The sequence below is a fragment of the Kogia breviceps genome, chromosome 6, assembly GCF_026419965.1.
Source record: "Kogia breviceps isolate mKogBre1 chromosome 6, mKogBre1 haplotype 1, whole genome shotgun sequence".
Lineage (NCBI taxonomy): Eukaryota > Metazoa > Chordata > Mammalia > Artiodactyla > Physeteridae > Kogia > Kogia breviceps.
In genome coordinates this window covers 128,965,357-128,984,871 of record NC_081315.1, presented here as the reverse complement: position 1 = coordinate 128,984,871, position 19,515 = coordinate 128,965,357, and the positions used below count along the sequence as shown (strand labels likewise).

The 19,515-nt window shown below is 39.1% G+C and overlaps 1 protein-coding gene across 15 annotated transcripts in view; it reads left to right on the top strand.

Moving 5' to 3' along the window:
- NUDT6 (nudix hydrolase 6) overlaps window positions 1-19,515 on the top strand; it is a 49,166-nt gene that overhangs the window by 2,436 nt on the left and 27,215 nt on the right. For all 15 annotated transcript variants that reach the window (XM_067036631.1, XM_067036630.1, XM_067036628.1 and 12 more), the window contains exons 2-3: window positions 1,915-2,118; window positions 6,763-6,818. In XM_067036631.1, the coding sequence (XP_066892732.1) occupies window positions 1,915-2,118; window positions 6,763-6,818 (260 nt within the window). The remainder of the gene's footprint in view (window positions 1-1,914; window positions 2,119-6,762; window positions 6,819-19,515) is intronic.

The window sequence follows — 19,515 nt, the reverse complement described above, 5'->3', positions numbered from 1 at the left end:
AAAAGAGAAGAAAGAAAGCATTTTAGAAAGGATTCTTAGGCTTTGAGCATTGGAGCCCGAAAAATGCCTGTAAGCAAAACTAAGGTGGCTGGTGTAGAAATCAGTTTTGAATATAGGTGTGAAGTTTGAGGCAGCAGCCTTCAGAAGATGTGAGCAGCTGAAGAGCAGAAAAATTCAGTGTTCACTGAGGTCAGGACTAGGCAACACCCTTGCATAGTTGTTAGCTGAAGCAGCAGTAGTGGACAGATTCTCCAAGCCAGAGTGTAAAGATAAAAAATAGGAAACAAGTGACTATACTTGTAGAACTTCAGCTTTTTTGTTTGATTGGAATGATTGGGAAGGAGGACACGGGAACTTTCTGGGGTGATAGAAATGTTCTATAATCTTGACTGGAGTGTGGGTGGCACAGATGTATGCATAGGTCAAAACTCATCAAATGTTCACTTAAGATTTATGCATTTCACTTTATGTAATTCTATGTCGGTTTTTAAAAAGATTTAATCAGAGAAGGATTGATGTGAGAAGGATCTGAAGGGGCACCACAGCCCCAAATCAAAAGGTCTATTAAATTAAGGCTCCCACATTGTCTGTCACTGTGTTAGGCACACTGACTTCAAAAAGGCAGAGAAAGATGGTCCTTAACCAGGAGATGCTTACTGCAGAGGCCATAGAAGAGGAGGGAAAGGAATCTAACCATTAAATAATCAAGTCTTTCCGCCTCTCTCCACACACACTTTACAGGATTATTGTAAAGATCTCGATGGTGGATGGAGAAAGTGATTGAAAAGTTTTTCTAAAACTGTGGAAGTATTCATTTCTTCACCCATAAATTAGGGGTGATAATACCTGCCTTTCATGATGTGAGAACTTAATGAAACAGTGTATCTAAAATGTCTGGAATTTAGTAAGGGCCATATAAATGTTAGCATCTTTTTTCCCTGGCTCAATCTCAAGTAATAAAGTAAGAGAATTTAAAGTCAAAGACTGAAAATCTATTTTAATGTTTGTCATGGTATAATTTGTAATAAAGGAAAGTTAGAAACAATCTAAATGTCCAAAAGTAGGAGGTCAGTTAAGTAGCTTATGGTATACCTATATGAGGAAAATTACACAGTCATTAAAAATGTGTGTTCATTAACGAATTTTAATGGCATAGCAAAACGTTTATAATATGTAGTAAAAAATGTTATAAATTATATATGGTATGTCAATTCCAAAATTATATTCATGCAAAACATGTCGATTTAAAATTTATCAGTGTTCTAATGTGAAGTTTTGATTTCTTTGTACTTTATTTTGAAAATTTTCTAGCACTACTATACATTACTTAACAAAGTTATATTTTTCACCTTGAAATGTATAAACCAAAGATATATATGTGTGTGTGTGTATATATATATATATATATATATATATATATATACACACACACACATATATATATATGAGAGACAGGACTTTTAAAGGAAGAGTAAATAAAAGCCCATAATAGTCATTTATAAAGATGAAAACCAAGATTGTTAAAAGGAACAACAATGAAACGGTGTTTTATTTAAATCAGTTTATTTGTTCATTCTAATACAATTATTGAGCACCAATTATGTGCCAGGTATTGTGTCAGGTGATGTATAAAGATCATCACTAAATTGACTTTATTTTCAAGGAATTCAGTCTGGTGGAAAAATCATGTATAATTATAATAAAACGTCGTAGTTTATGTGCTGCTGATGTATATGAACAGTACATTTTGCGATTCCCCCGTGCCGCCCGCCTTCCCCCAAAGAGAGCTAACTAGTAAGGGAAGTGGGGCTTAAACTTGGCTTCCTGGAGGAGGTGACACCCAGAGATGAGTTTTACTTTATTCCACTCCTCTCACTGGAAAATATTTACAGAGGTTTATCTTCTGCGTTTCAGCTGCAATACAGAAATGGAGATCAGAAGGTAGAGTAGCAGTATGGCTGCACATTCCCATCCTCCAAAGTCGGTTTATTGCCCCTGCTGCTTCCCTGGGCTTCTGCTTTCACCACGCGGAATCGGACTCATCCACGCTGACTCTGTGGCTGGGAGAGGGGCCCAGCAGATTACCAGGATATGCTACACATCAAGTGGGAGTTGCAGGTCTGTTTCAGATTAATGTTAATCACAATTAACTTTTTAAAGGTTCACCCAGTTTCTTCTTACAGATGAGCCAGTAGTTGGTTCATGTGGAATGAATAAGCTGATTAAATGATTGTCCTCCTTGGAACTGCAGCTAGTAGTGATACTTTAAATAGATGAAGTTTGCCTTATTAATCAGCAGAGGGCAGCACAGCGAACAAACAAGTTTAGTTTTCCAAAGGATATGTTTGAACATGTTTTTCATGGATATGTGAACTTCACTACTGAAATAGTAACAATGAATTGGGATCAGGGAATAGATTCATTTCATTATGGTAAAACATATTAGTACTAATTATGTGATTTAGTAAAATAAAAGATAACTTTTAAGTTGAATTTAAGGCAAAGCAAACCAGTTTTTCAGTGATTTGAACATTACTTCTTAGAGACATTTACATTAAGTCATTATCCCAAACAGTTGTTTTAAAATAGCATAATTTAAATACAGAATTTTGAAGTCACTGGTTAGCTTCAGAGACAGTCTTGAGAGAGGACTTGCTTTAGGTGAAGACAGGAGTTCTCACATTGTAGAGAGTGCATCAGAATCACCGGGAGGGCTTGTTAAAACAGATTGCTGGGCCCCAGCCCCAAGAGTTTCTAATTCAGTTGGTCTGGGGTGGGGCCTGAGAATTGCTTTTTCTCATAAGTGCTCTGCTGCTACAGCTCCTAGTGTTGATGCTGGCCCTAGGACTACCCTTTGAGAACCAGGGTTAAGAAAACCAGATTTCCAAAAAAACAAAACTGGGAAAGAATCCTTATGATTTACTATGAGTTAAAGCAGTAATATGTATTATTAGTAATTTATTAATAATAGTATTATTTGCCTTTATATAATTTACAAGAGTTTTTAAAGGTAGTTTGCATCTTTGAAGTCTTTGAAAGGAGTTGTTCAAGGATTTCTAATGTTTTCTCTGTCCACGGTCTCACTCCCCTCTAGCAAGTAGAGGCAATTCAGCAACTTCCCATTCAGCTCTACTTCAAAAGACCACTTGAAAATTTGATGGCAGCCTCACACTTCGTGGGAAAGACAGAGATTATTATCAATTCATTGGTACAGACTTTCAAACCAGAGTTTCCAGTTAGTACTACAGAATTGGTAATATATGCATAAAGAGTAGCCTATGGAGAACTTGTTTATAACCAAGTACAGTATGGTGTATTAGAGCTAAGACATGCCACAGGAGTTCAGGGAATGAGAGGTCGGAAACTTGATGAGAGTCTTGAAGGCCAGCTAGGATTTGAAGTGGCTGTTGGGATCAGGAGGTGGTGTAAGGAATTCTTCTGGGAAGGTACAGAGTTTTTAGGTGAAGAGAAGATAGCTGACACTTGTTGATAAGCTGCAGAAGGCGTAGCTGGTGGAGGGAGTCACACACAGCCCGCCACCCCAAATTTATACCCTGCCTAAAGCAGGGTATAAATTTCTTCTACCATGAAGAGGAGAACGTTCTTGTCACTGGAGCCGGGGAGTTGGCACAGAGGTGAATCTGTGCAAACCTTGTGAAAACAGCCATTATATTCTGTTAGTTCCCCGTATAGTTCCGAGTCACTTTTTCACAGTTTACCTTCCTTAGCCCACACTCCTTTTCCTCTTGTCATTTCTGCACAATTTATCCCTCTTTCTTAAAATGGAACATAAGCCCCTGGGTCTAACACTTTGGGGGGGGATCTTCACTTCTTTCTCCGAAGTTCACCCCTACTCAGGCCACATAAAATTATTAACATCAAATCAAATTTATATACTTCTTATCCATTTATCTGTATTTTGTCAGTTCAATCACAGGTCCCAGACACAGAACCTAAGTGGGTAGAGGAAAAATAATCTTTCCTCCCGTACACTGGAATGGAGTGAGCTATGGCTGTCTTTCTGTTCTTCACGCAGCAAGCTTTTATCTGCCTCAGAGCCTTTAAACCTACTGGCTCCTCTTCCTGCAGTGCTCTTGCCCGGGGCTTTGTTTATTGAGCTCTTTAGAGCTGAAATATCTCCTCAGGAAAGCTCCTGACCTGACTGCATAAAATAGAGTCCTCCCACCTGCCAGTCCCATCGTCCTTTGTCCCTTTATCCTCTGTTTTTCTTCATAGTACTTATCACAGTTTGAAATGATGTCATATACTTAATCGACCCCACAATAATATAAACTCCCCGAAGGCAGGTATTTTATCTGTCTTGTTTACCATTATATCCTCAGGCTAAACACAGTGTCTGGTATAAAGCAGGTGCTCAATACATATTTCTCAGGTGAATGGTTGGGTAGATCTAAAGCTGGCAATGTCAGCCCTCCGAAAAGGCAGCTGTAGTGTGGTGAAGGGGCAGTGTCGCACAGTGAGAAGAATGCCTGCTTGGGACCCAGACAGGACATCAGTTTTAGGGCTGTGTGAACTTGGGCACTCAAAATTATACCACTCACAGGATTATTATGAGGAACAGCTGAGATAATGCACCCAAGGCACTTAGTGCAGTACCTGACTAATCGTAATATAATAATAACCTCTCTTTAATCCCTGATCTCTTTGGGTTTATTTAACTTTTATGTTGTGACCAACAGGGGTCGCTCACAGTGTGTTTAGCAGTGCTGATTTTGGCTCGTGTTTATAGTGAATTAGGAAAAAGTTCAATCGGAGCAGCCACAAATTATTAAAATTTAAGAATAGGTTTTCCTGGCATTCTATCCCTTGTAAAGTCCAATTAAATTACAGTTTATATTTTCTAATAGAATCCAACATTAAATTATATCTCACTTTGTGGTTTTCCTTCTTGGCTTTGAAATACTAAAATGTAGTGTTTTAATTTCAGAGAACATTGTTCTTCCGTGTGTTGCACGTATCTATTCCCTACTATATTTTACCTTTACATAGCATTTATCACCATCGCATGTCCTGTGTAATTAATTTTTGATTTATTTGTCACCTCCTCAAACACACACCAGAACACGAACCCCATAACAATGGGGAATTTTGTTTCGTTCACCACTATATCCCTAGCACCCAGAAAAATACCTGATGCATAATAGGACCTTAATTAATATGCTGTACATAGAACCTATATGTAGTATATATAGGAGCTCGGTTAATATTAAAAGAATGGATGAATAAGTGGAAAATATGTTTTTTAACAGTATCTTCCCACATTATGTAAATACAAATAATTTTAAAATTATAGCATTTAAAGGAACCTAATACAAATCACTAGTGTCATTTGTATTTTTGACCTAGGCTTACCCAAAGAGAGAAAAAAACCCCTTATTTTTGAGTCCCTAACATCTAGTAAAATGCCTAGTACACAGGGCAATGTATATTATGAATGAATAAATGAAAGCAATGGACTAGAACTTAAATATATTCCAAAGCAATATATTGGTAAGTTATAACATTGTGTACATAACATGGTAAAGAAATTTAAGTGCTTTAAGGAGGAGGTCTTGAACTGAATATTGAGATATTAGAGATTTGGATCATCAGGGAGCACAACCCATGTTTATACATAGTGATTCAAGGAATAAAAATGAGAATGGAAAAGTCAATTCATTGATTCAGTAAATCTTTTTAGGCATTTAAAATTGGACACTAATAGATGATCTTATTTGCAGAACAGAAATAGAGACTCAGACATAGAGAACAAACATACAGACACCAAAGGAGGAAGCGGTGGGGGGGGGGGGGATGAATTGGGAGATTGGGACTGACACATATACACGATTGATACTAGCATAAACATAGATAACTAATGAGAACCTACTGTATAACACAGGGAACTCTACTCAGTGCTCTTTGGTGACCTAAATGGGAAGGAAATCCAAAAAAGGGGGATATATGTATACGTATAGCTGATTCATTTTGCTGTACAGTAGAAACTAACACAACATTGTAAAGCAACTATACTTTAATAAAACTTTATTTTAAAAAAATAAAATAAAATTGGGGGCTTCCCTGGTGGCGCAGTGGATAAGAATCTGCCTGCCAACGCAGGGGACACGGGTTCGATCCCTGGTCTGGGAAGATCCCACATGCTGTGGAGCAACTAAGCCGTGCTCCACAACTACTGAGCTTGTGCTCTGGAGCCAGCAAGCCACAACTACTGAGCCCGTGTGCCACAACTACTGAAGCTTGCGTGCCTAGGGCCCATGCTCCGCAACAAGAGAAGCCACCAGAATGAGAAGCCCATGCACCGCAGCAGAGTAGCCCCTGCTCGCCACAACTAGAGAAAGCCTGCGTGCAGCAATGAAGACCCAACACAGCCATAAATTAAAAAATAAAAATCAAAATTAAAACTTTTTTTTAAATAAAATAAAATTGGACGCTATAGTAAATGCTAAAAAAGGATAGAAAGATTTAATTTGTTTATACTGTCAGGAATAGATGATCTAGAGAAGGAGATGCAAATGATTATCCTATGAGTTTAGCATATGCTAGAACCATCATTGGTAAGAACCTAGATAACTGAGCAACTGATTTCTTGCTGGAGAAATTTACAACTCTTCATGCATGAGGTAATTATTTGAACTAGGCCTTCAGGGATGGGTAGGATTTTGATGACCACAGGTAATAGTGTGGGAGTAGTCTGAGGTGAATGAAACTCATATTTCTCAATTATCTTCCCTCCCCCAACAGGAGCTGTATTTGATGAAAATACTAGAAAAATATTGGTTGTACAAGATCGAAATAAAGTAAGTTGTTTCTGCTTTATAAATTGCTTTCTAAATGTTTAGTTCTATCTAGAGAAAAATAAGTAGAAATTTTGATATGCTCAAAGAATTATAGAAAGTTTTTAAAAATTTACTCTGATCAATTTTTTTTATTGACATATGCTTGATTTACAATGTTGTGGTAATTTCTGCTCTATAGCAAAGTGATTCAGGCATATATATATATTCTTTTTTTAAATATTCTTTTCCATTATGGTTTATCATAGGATATTGAGTATAGTTCTCTATGCTATACATTAGGACCTTGTTGTTTATCTCCTGTACATATAAAAGCTTACATCCGTTAACCCCAACCTCCCATTGCATCTCTCCCCCAACCCTTTACCCCTTGGCAACCACCAGTCTGTTCTCTATGTTCATGAGTCTGTTTCTGTTTCATAGACAGGTTCATTTGTGTCATATTTTAGATTCCACATATAAGTGATATCACATGGTATTTATCTTTCTCTTTCTGACTTACTTAGTATGATAATTTCTAGTTGCATCCATGTTGCTGCAAATGGCATTATTTTGTTCTTTTTTATGGCTGAGTAGTATTCTATTATATATATGTACCACATCTTCTTTATCCATTCATCTGTCAGTGGACATTTAGGTTGTTTCCTAGTCTTGGCTGTTGTGAATAGTGGTGCTATGGTATGAGGGAGTGTTCTAATTTCATTGATTTACATGTGGCTGTCCTACTTTGCCAACATCATTTGCTGAAGAGACTGTCTTTTCCCATTGTATATTCTTGCCTTCTTTATCAAAGATTAATTGACCATAGGTATGTGGGTTTATTTCTGGGCTCTCTATTCTGTTCCATATTTCTGTTTTTGTGCCAGTACCATGCTGTTTTGATGACTATAGCTTTGTAGTATTGTCTGAAGTCTGGCAGGGTTATACCTCCTGCTTTGTTCTTTTTCCTGAGGATTGCATTGGCAATTCTGGGTCTTTTATGATTCCATATGAATTTTGGGAGTTTTCTGGTTCTGTGTAAAATGTCATGGGTAATTTGATATGGATCGCATTAAATCTGTAGATCGCTTTGGGTAGTATGGCCATTTTAACAGTATTAATTCTTCCAATCCAAGAGCATGGGATATCTTAGAAAGATATTTTTAAAGTCATTTCTAAGGAGTTGTTGATCATTTGGATACTTATTTAATCCAAAAAACACTTATCCAGGCCTTAAAAATGTCAGAGTAACCTCAATATTCCTAAATATTATTTTATGACTATAAAAAAATTATAAATGGCTGTATTTAATTAGGAAGACAAAAATCTGTTTCTAACAGGCTGTTAAGATATTATTCCACTCATTCAGTATTCATTAAGATCCTACTCTGAGCCAGGTGCTAAGAATACAAAGATTAATAAGACAATATCCCTGATGTCCTGTAGCTTACTATCCATTTGGGAAAGTAGTCATATAACAGATTGTTAACAATTAACTTCGCCTTTAAAAAGCCCCTAAAGACTTCTCCTTGGAAGTCACATTTAAACTCGGTCTTGAAAGAGTAGGAGATTCGAGGCAAAACAAAAACAAAACAAAACAAAAACCAGGGTGGGGAAGGGAGGCAGGGTAGAAAAACAGACTGAGAAAATTAGAATTGCATATATAAAGGCACAGAGTTCAGAAAGGGGCTGACATGGTGTCTTAGTCCATTCATGCTGCTATAACAAAAATACCATAGACTGGATAGCTAAAACAACAAAAGATTTTTTTAAAATTTTATTTTGGAGTATAGTTGATGAACAATGTTGTGTTAGTTTTAGGTGTACAGCAAAGTGATTCAGTTATACATATACGTGTATCTATTCTTTTTCAAATTCCTTTCCCATTTAAGTTATAGAATATTGAGCAGAGTTCCCTGTGCTAAACAGTAGGTCCCTGGTGATTATTTTATATATAGTGGTGTGTATTTGTTAATCCAAAACTTCTAATTTATCCCTCCTATCCCTCCCCACCACGTTTCCCCACCCAGCAATCACAAGTCTGCTTTCAAAGTCTGTGATTCTGTTTCTGTTTTGCAAATAAGTTCATTTGTCTTTTTTTTTTTTTTTTTTTAACATTTCACACATAAGTGACATCATATGATATTGTCTTTGTCTGACTTCATTTAGTATGATAATGTCTAGGTCCATCCATGTTGCTGCAAATGGCATTATTTCATTCTTTTTTTATGGCTGAGTAATAGTCATTGTACGTATATATACTACATCTTCTTTATCTGTTCATCTGTCCTTGGAAGTTTAGGTTGCTTTCATGTCTTGGCTATTGCAAATAGCGTTGCAGTGAACACTGGGTTGTATGTATCTTTTCAAATCATACTTTTCTTTGGATATATGCCCAGGAGTGGATTGCTGGATCGTATGGTAATTCTATATTTAGTTTTTTAAGGAACCTCCATACTGTTCTCTATAGTGACCATACCAACTTACATTCCGAGCAACAGTGTAGGAGGCTTCCCTTTTCTCCACACCCTCTCCAGCATTTACTGTTTGGAGACTTCTTGATGATGGCCATTCTGACCGGTGTGAGGTGATACCTCATTGTAGTTTTGATTTGCATTTCTCTAAAAATTAGTGATGTTGAGCATCTTTTTATGTGTTTTTTGGCCATCTGTCTTCTTTGGAGAACTATTTAGGTCTTCTGCCAATTTTTTCATTGGGTTGTTTGGGGTTTTTTTTGATATTGAGCTGCATGAGCTGTTTGTATATTTTGGAGGTTAATCCCTGGTTGGTAGCTTCATCTGCAAATATTTTCTTCCATTCTGAGGGTTGTCTTTTTGTCTTGCTTATGTTTTCCTTTGCTGTGCAAAAGCTTTTAAGTTTAATTATGTCTCATTTACTTATTTTTTATTTTCATTACTCTAGGAGGTGGGTCAGAAAAGATCTTGCTAAGATTCATGTCAAAGAGTGTTCTGCCTATGTTTTCCTCTAAGAGTTTTATAATGTCCAGCCTTACATTTAGGTCTTTAATCCATTTTGAGTTTATTTTTGTGTATGGTGTTAGGGAGTGTTCTAATTTCATTCTTTTACATGTAGCTGTCCAACTTTCCCAGCACCACTTATTGAAGAGACTGTCTTTTCTCCATTGCATATTCTTGTCTCCTTTGTCATAGATTAGGTGACCATAGGTGGGTAGGTTTATCTGGGCTTTCTATACTGTTCCATTGATGTATATTTCTGTTTTTGTGCCAGTACCATACTATCTTGATTACTGTAGCTTTATAGTATAGTCTGAAGTCAGGGAGCCTGCATCCTCCAGCTCCGTTTTTCTTTTTTTTTTTTTAACATCTTTATTTGAGTATAACTTTTACAGTAGTGTGTTAGTTTCTCCTTTACAACAAAGTGAATCAGTTATACATATACATATGTTTCCATATCTCTTCCCTCTTGTGTCACCCTCCCTCCCACCCTCCCTATCCCACCCCTCTATGTGGTCACAAAGCACAGAGGTAATCTCCCTGTGCTATGCGGCAGATTCCCGCTAGCTATCTAATTTACATTTGGTAGTGTGTATATGTCCCTGCCACTCTCTCACTTCGTCACAGCCCACCCTTCCCCCTCCCCATATCCTCAAGTCCATGCTCTAGTAGGACTGTGTTTTATTCCCGTCCTACCACTAATCTCTTCATGACATTTTTCTTTCTTAGATTCCATATATATGTGTTAGCATACGGTATTTGTTTTTCTCCTTCTGGCTTACTTCACTCTGTATGACAGACTCCAGGTCTATCCACCTCATTACAAATAACTAAGTTTCATTTCCTTTTATGGCTGAGTAATATTCCATTGTATATATGTGCCACATCTTCTTTATCCATTCATCTGTTGATGGACACTTAGGTTGCTTCCATGTCCTGGCTATCGTAAATAGAGCTGCAATGAACATTTTGGAACATGACTCTTTTTGAATTATGGTTTTCTCAGGGTATATGCCCAGTAGTGGGATTGCGGGGTCGTATGGTAGTTCTATTTGTAGTTTTTAAAGGAACCTCCATACTGTTCTCCATAGTGGCTGTATCATTTTACATTCCCACCAACAGTGCAAGAGTGTTCCCTTTTCTCCACACCCTCTCCAGCATTTATTGTTTCTAGAGTTGTTGATGATGGCCAATCTGGCCGGTGTGAGATGATATCTCATTGTAGTTTTGATTTGCATTTCTCTAATGATTAATGATGTTGAGCATTCTTTCATATGTTTGTTGGCTATCTGTATATCTTCTTTGGAGAAATGTCTATTTAGTTCTTCTGCCCATTTTTGGATTGGGTTGTTTGTTTTTTTGTTATTGAGCTGCATGAGTTGCTTATAAATTTTGGATATTAATCCTTTGTCAGTTGCTTCATTTGCAAATATTTTCTCCCATTCTGAGGGTTGTCTTTTGGTCTTGTTTATGGTATCCTTTGCTGTGCAAAAGCTTTTAAGTTTCATTAGGTCCCATTTGTTTATTTTTGTTTTTATTTCCATTTCTCTAGGAGATGGGTCAAAAAGGATCTTGCTGTGATTGATGTCATAGAGTGTTCTGCCTATGTTTTCCTCTAAGAGTTTTATAGTGTCTGGCCTTACATGTAGGTCTTTAATCCATTTTGAGTTTATTTTTGTGTATGGTGTTAGGGAGTGTTCTAATTTCATACTTCTACAGGTAGCTGTCCAGTTTTCCCAGCACCACTTATTGAAGAGGCTGTCTTTTCTCCACTGTGTTTCCTTCCCTCCTTTATCAAAGATAAGGTGACCATATGTGTGTGGGTTTATCTCTGGGCTTTCTATCCTGTTCCATTGATCTATATTTCTGTTTTTGTGCCAGTACCATACTGTCTTGATTACTGTGGCCTTATAGTATAGTCTGAAGTCACGGAGCCTGATTCCTCCAGCTCCATTTTTCGTTCTCAAGATTGCTTTGGCTATTCGGGGTCTTTTGTGTTTCCATACATATTGTGAAATTCTTTGTTCTAGTTCTGTAAAAAATACCAGTGGTAATTTAATAGGGATTGCATTGAATCTGTAGATTGCTTTGGGTAATAGAGTCATTTTCACTATGTTGATTCTTCCAATCCATGAACATGGTATATTTCTCCACCTATTTGTATCATCTTTAATTTCTTTCATCAATGTCTTATAGTTTTCTGCATACAAGTCTTTTGTCTCCTTAGATAGGTTTATTCCTAGATATTTTATTCTTTTTGTTGCAGTGGTAAATGGGAGTGTTTTCTTAATTTCATTCTCAGATTTCTCATCATTAGTGTATAAGAATGCCAGGGATTTCTGTGCATTAATTTTGTATCCTGCTACTTTACCATATTCATTGATTAGTTCTAGTAGTTTTCTGGTAGCATCCTTAGTATTCTCTATGTATAGTATCATGTCATCTGCAAACAGTGACAGCTTTACTTCTTTTCCTATTTGGATTCCTTTTATTTCTTTATTTTCTCTAATTGCTGTGGCTAGAACTTCCAAAACTATGTTGAATAAGAGTGGTGAGAGTGGGCAACCTTGTCTTGTTCCTGATCTTAGTGGAAATAGTTTCAGTTTTTCACCATTGAGAACAATGCTGGCTGTGGGTTTGTCATATATTGCCTTTATTATATTGAGGAAAGTTCCCTCTATGCCTACTTTCTGCAGGGTTTTTATCATAAATGGGTGTTGAATTTTGTCAAAAGCTTTCTCTGCATCTATTGAGATGATCATATGGTTTTTCTCCTTCAGTTTGTTGATATGGTGTATCACGTTGATTGATTTGCGTATATTGAAGAATCCTTGCATTCCTGGAATAAACCCCACTTGATCATGGTGTATGATCCTTTTAATGTGCTGTTGGATTCTGTTTGCTAGTATTTTGTTGAGGATTTTTGCATCCATGTTCATCAGTGATATTGGCCTATAGTTTTCTTTCTTTGTGACGTCTTTGTCCGGTTTTGGTATCAGGGTGATGGTGGCCTCATAGAATGAGTTTGGGAGTGTTCCTCCCTCTGCTATATTTTGGAAGAGTTTGAGAAGGATAGGTGTTAGCTCTTCTCTAAATGTTTGATAGAATTCGCCTGTGAAGCCATCTGGTCCTGGGCTTTTGTTTGTTGGAAGATTTTTAATCACAGTTTCAATTTCAGTGCTTGTGATTGGTCTGTTCATATTTTCTATTTCTTCCTGGTTCAGTCTTGGCAGGTTGTGCATTTCTAAGAATTTGTCCATTTCTTCCAGATTGTCCATTTTATTGGCATAGAGTTGCTTGTAGTAATCTCTAATAATCTTTTGTATTTCTGCAGAGTCAGTTGTTACATCTCCTTTTTCATTTCTAATTCTATTGATTTGAGTCTTCTCCCTTTTTTTCTTGATGAGTCTGGCTAATGGTTTATCAATTTTATTTATCTTCTCAAAGAACCAGCTTTTACTTTTATTGATCTTTGCTATTGTTTCCTTCATTTCTTTTTCATTTATTTCTGATCTGATCTTTATGATTTCTTTCCTTCTGCTAAATTTGGGGGGTTTTTGTTCTTCCTTCTCTAATTGCTTTAGGTGCAATGTTAAGTTGTTTATTCGAGATGCTTCCTATTTCTTAAGGTATGATTGTATTGCTATAAACTTCCCTCTTAGAACTGCTTTTGCTGTATCCCATAGGTTTTGGGTTGTCGTGTCTCCATTGTCATTTGTTTTTAAGTATTTTTTGATTTCCTCTTTGATTTCTTCAGTGATCACTTCGTTATTAAGTAGTGTATTGTTTAGCCTCCATGTGTTTGTATTTTTTACAGATCTTTTCCTGTAATTGATATCTAGTCTCATAGCGTTGTGGTCAGAAAAGATACTTGATATGATTTCAATTTTCTTAAATTTGCCAAGGCTAGATTTGTGACCCAAGATATGATCTATTCTGGAGAATGTTCCATGGGCACTTGAGAAAAATGTGTATTCTGTTGTTTTTGAATGGAATGTCCTATAAATATCAAGTAAATCCATCTTGTATAATGTATCATTTAAAGCTTGTGTTTCCTTATTTATTTTCATTTTGGATGATCTGTCCATTGTTGACAGTGAGGTGTTAAAGTCCCCTACTATGATTGTGTTACTGTCGATTTCCCCTTTTATGGCTGTTAGTATTTGCCTTATGTATTGAGGTGGTCCTATGTTGGGTGCATAAATATTTACAATTGTTGTATCTTCTTCATGGATCGATCCCTTGATCATTATGTAGTGTCCTTCTTTGTCTCTTGTAATAGTTTTTATTTTAAAGTCTATTTTGTCTGATATGAGAATTGCTACTCCAGCTTTCTTCTTATTTCCATTTGCATGGAATATCTTTTTCCATCTCCTCACTTTCAGCCTGTAAGTGTCCCTAGGTCTGAAGTGGGTCTCTTGTAGACAGCATATATATGGGTCCTGTTTTTGTATCCATTCAGCCAGTCTGTGTCTTTTAGTGGGAGCATTTAATCCATTTACATTTAAGGTAATTATTGATATGTGAGTTCCTATTACCGTTTACTTAATTGTTTCGGGTTGTTCTTGTAGGTCTTTTCCTTCTCTTATGTTTCTTGCTTAGAGAAGTTCCTTTAGCATTTGTTGTAAAGCTGGTTTGGTGGTGCTGAACTCTCTCAGCTTTTGCTTGTCTGTAAAGGTTTTAATTTCTCCATCAAATCTGAATGAGATCCTTGCTGGGTAGAGTAATCTTGGTTGTAGGTTTTGTTCCTTCATCACTTTAAATATGTCCTGCCACTCCCTTCTGGCTTGTAGAGTTTCTGCTGAAAGATCAGATGTTAGCCTTATGGGGATTCCCTTGTGTGTTATTTGTTGTTTTTCCCTTGCTGCTTTTAATATGTTTTCTTTGTATTTAATTTTTGACAGTTTGATTATTATGTGTCTCGGTGTGTTTATCCTTGGGTTTATCCTGTATGGGACTCTCTGTGCTTCCTGGACTTGGTTGACTATTTCCTTTCCTATAATAGGGAAGTTTTCAACTATAATCTCTTTAAATATTTTCTCAGTCCCTTTCTTTTTCTCTTCTTCTTCTGGGACCCCTATGATTCGAATGTTGGTGCGTTTAGTGTTGTCCCAGAGATCTCTGAGACTGTCCTCAGTTCTTTTCATTCTTTTTTCTTTCTTCTGCTCTGCAGTAGTTATTTCCACTATTTTATCTTCCAGGTCACTTATCCGTCCTTCTGCCTCAGTTATTCTGCTACTGATCCCATCTAGAGTATTTTTCATTTCTTTTATTGTGTTGCTCATCGTTACTTGCTTCCTCTTTATTTCTTCTAGGTCCTTGTTAACTGTTTCTTGCAATTTGTCTATTCTATTTCCAAGATTTTGCATCATCTTCACCATCATTATTCTAAATTCTCTTTCAGGTAGATTGGCTATTACCTCTTCATTTGTTAGGTCTGGTGTGTTTTTATCTTGTTCCTTCATCTGCTGTGTGTTTTTCTGTTTTCTCATTTTCCTTATCTTACTGTGTTTGGGGTCTCCCTTTTGCAGGCTGCAGGTTCGTATTTCTATCTATTTTTGGTGGCTGTCCCCAGTGGCTGAGGTTGGTTCAGTGGGTTGAGCAGGTTTCCTGGTTGGGGGGACCAGTGCCCCTGTTCTGGTGGATGAGGCTGGATCCCGTCTCCCTGGTGGGCAGGTCCACGTCTGGGGGCGTGTATGGGGATGTCGGTAGCCTTACTGTGATTCTAGGCAGCCTCTCTGCTAATGGATGGGGCTGTAGACCTGTCTCGCTCTTTGTTGAGTATAGGGTGTCCAGCACTGTTCGTTGCTGGTCCTTGAGTGAATCTGGGTATTGGTGTTGAGATGGAGCTCTCTGGGAGATTTTCGCCATTTGATATTACGTGGAGCTGAGAGGTCTCTTGTGGACCAGTGTCCTGAGGTTAGTTCTCCCACCTCAGAGACACAGCCTTGACACCTGGCTGGAGTGCCAAGAGCCTTTAATCCACACGGCTCAAAACAAAAGGGAGAAAAAAATAGAATGTCAAGAAAGGAAGGAAGAAAGGAGGAAGGGAGGGAAGGAAGGAAGAAAGGAAGGGAGGGAGGAAGAAAGGAAGGGAGGAAGGAAGGAGGGAATAAAGAAAGGAAGGGAGGCAGGAAGAAAGGAAGGGAGGGAGGAAGAAAGGAAGGGAGGAAGGACGGAGGGAATAAAGAAAGGAAGGGAGGGAGGAAGAAAGGAAGGGAGGAAGGGAGGAAGGAAGGAAGGAATAAAGAAAGGAAGGGAGGGAGGAAGAAAGGAAGGGAGGAAGGAAGGGGGGAATAAAGGAAGGAAGGGAGGAAGGAAGGAAGGAGGGAAATAGGAAAGAAAGGAGAGAAGAAAGGAAGAAAGAAAGGGGAGAAGACAAAATAAAGTAGGGTAAAATACAGTTATTAAAATAACAAAATAATTATTAAGAAGAAAAATTTCTATTAAAGGAAAAAAAAAAATGGTCGGTCTAACCCCAGGACAAATGGTGAAAACAAAGCGACACAGACAAAATCTCACACAGCAGCACCCACATACACACTCACAAAAAGAAAAAAGGGGAAAATAATAGTATATCTTGCTCCCAAAGTCCACTTCCTCAACCTGGGATATTTCACTGTCTATTCAGGTTTTCCACAGATGCAGGGCACTTCAAGCTGACTGTGGAGCTTAACCCGCTGTTTCTGAGGCTGCTGGGAGGGACCTCCCCCTCTCTTTGTTCGCACAGCTCCTGGGGCTCAGCCCTGGACCTGGCCCCGCCTCTGCGCGCAGGTCGTCCGAGGGCGTCTGCCCTTCGCTCAGAGAGGGCGGGGTCAAAGGAGCAGCGTTAACGGAGCAGCTGATTCGTGGTCTCTGGCTCACTCAGTCGGGGGTGGGGGGGGCACGGATGTGGGGCGAGTCCGCGGCGGCAGAGGCCGGCGTGACGCTGCACCGGCCCGAGGCGCGCCGCGCGTTTTCCCGGGGAAGCAGTCCCAGGATCCCGGGACCCCGGCAGTGGCGGGCTGCACAGGCTCCCGGGAGGGGCGGTGTGGAGAGTGACCTGCGCTGGCACACAGGCCTCTTGGTGGCGGCAGTAGCAACCCTAGCGTCCCACACCCGTCTCTGCTGTCCGTGTCGACAGCCGCAGCTCACGCCCGCTTCTGGAGCTCCTTTATGTGGTGCCCTTAATTCCCTTTCCTCGCGCCCGAGGAAGCGAAGAGGCAAGAAAAAGTCTCTTGTCTCTTCGGCAGCTCCGCGCCCGTTTCTGGAGCTCCTTTAAGCGGCGCGCTTAAACCCCTTTCCTTGTGCAGCAGGAGGTAAAGAGGGAAGAAAAGGTCTCTTGCCTCTTCGGCAGCTCCAGACTTCTCCCGAACTCCCTCCCGGCCAGCCGTGGTGCGCTAACCCCTTCAGGCTGTTTTCACTCTGCCAACTCCAGACCTTTCCCTGGGATCCGCCAGAGGCTCAGTTCCCAGCCCCGCCCGCCGCGGCGGGTGAGCAGACTAGCCTCTCGGGCTGGTGAGTGCTGATCGGTGAGTGCTGATCGGCACCCGATCCTCTGCGGAATCTCTCTGCTTTGCCCTCCGCACCCGCTTACCGCGCTCTCCTCCGCGGCTCCGGAGCTTCCCCCTCTGCCACCCGCAGTCTCCGCCTGCGAAGGGGCTTCTAGTGTGTGGGAATCTTTCCTCCTTTACGGCTCCCTCCCACTGGTGCAGGTCCCGTCCCTATTCTTTTGTCTCTGTTTATTGTTTTTTTCTTTTGCCCTACCCAGGTACGTGGGGAGTTTCTTGCCTTTTGGGAGGTCTGAGGGCTTCTGCCAGCGTTCGGTGGGTGTTCTATAGGAGAAGTTCCACGTGTAGATGTATTTCTGATGTCTCTGTGAGGAGGAAGGTGATCCCCGCGTCTTACTCTTCCACCATCTTCTCGCTCCCTGGTGGGGAGTTTTTAATCACCGCTTCAATTTAAGTATTTGTGATTGGTCTGTTCATATTTTCTATTTCTTCCTGGTTCAGTCTCGGGAGATTGGACCTTTCTCAGAGTTTGTCCATTTTATTGGCATATAGTTGCTTTTAGTAGTCTCATATGATCTCATGTATTTCTATGGTGTCCATTGTAACTTCTCCTTTTTTAGTTCTAATTTTATTGATTTGAGTTCTCTCCCTTTATTCTTTCTTTTTTTTGGTGGTGGTGGTACGCGGGCCTCTCACTGTTGTGGCCTCTCCCATTGTGGAGCACAGGCTCCGGATGCTCAGGCCCAGCGGCCATGGCTCACAGGCCCAGCTGCTCCACAGCATGTGGGGTCTTCCCAGACCGGGGCACGAACCCGTGTCCCCTGCATCGGCAGGCGGACTCTCAACCACTGCGCCACCAGGGAAGCCCCTCCCTTTTTTTCTTGATGAGTCTGGCAAAAGATTTGTTTTGTTTATCTTTTCACAGAACCATCTTTTAGTTTTGATCTTTGCTGTTGTTTTCTTCATCTCTGTTTCATTTATTTCAGCTCTGATCCTTATGGTTTCTTTCCTTCAACTAACTTGGGGTTTTGTTTGCTCGTCTTTCTCTAGTTGTTTTAGGTATAAGGTTAGGGTGTATATTTGAAATTTTTCTTGTTTCTTGAGATAAGCTTGTATCACTATAAACTTCCCTCTTAGAACTGCTTTTGCTGTGTCCCACAGGTTTTGGATCATTGTGTTTTCATTGTAATTTTTCTCTAGGTATTTTTTAATTTCCTCTTAGAATTCTTCAGTGGTCCATTGGCTGTTTAGTCACATATTGTTTAGTCTCCACGTTTGTGTTTTTTACAGTTTTTTTTCTTGTATGTGATTTCTAATCTCAAAATGTTGTGGTTGGAAGAGGTGCTTGATATAATTTCAGTTTTCTTAAATTTACCGAGGCTTGATTTGTGGTCCAAGATGTGCTCTATCCAGGAGAATGTTCCATGTGCACTTGAGAAGAACGTGTACTCTGCTGCTTTCAGATGGAAAGCTCTGTAAATATCAATTAAGTCTAATGTGGTCTAATGTGTTATTTAAGGTCTGTGTTTCCTTATTGATTTTCTGTCTGGATGATCTGTCCGTTGATGAAAGTGGGTTGTTAAAGTCCCCCACTATTGTGCTGCTGTCAATTTCTCCTTTTATGGCTGTTAACATTTGCCTCATATACTGAGTTCCTCTCTGTTGTGTGCATATGTATTTACAGCTGTTATATTTTCTTATACTGATCCCTTGATCCTTATGTTGTATTGTTCTTTGTCTCTTTTAACAGTCTTTAAAGTCTGTTTTGTCTGATTTGAGTATTGCTGCTCCAGCTTTCTTTTGATTTCCATTTGCATGGAATACCTTTTTCCATCCCCTCACTTTCGTCTGTATGAGTCCCTAGGTCTGAAATGTGTCTCTTGTAGACTGCGTATATATAGGTCTTGTTTTTGTATCTATTCAGCCAGTCTCCGTCTTTTGGTTGGGCCATTTATTCCATTTACATTTAAGGTAATTATCGATATGTATGTTCTTATTGTCATTTTGTTAGTTTGGGGTTTGTTTTTGTAGGTTTTTTTTTTCTTCCCTTCCTCTTTTGTTCTCTTGTGATTTGATGACTATCTTTTCTGTTGTGTTTGGATTACTTTTTCTTTTTTGTGTGTGTATCTATTGCAGATTTTCTGTTTGCAGTTCCCATGAGGTTTTGATATAGAAGGCCATATATATATGAGATTGTTTTAAGTTGCTTAATTAATTTCCAAACCACTTCCAATATCCTCCATTTGTACTCTGCTT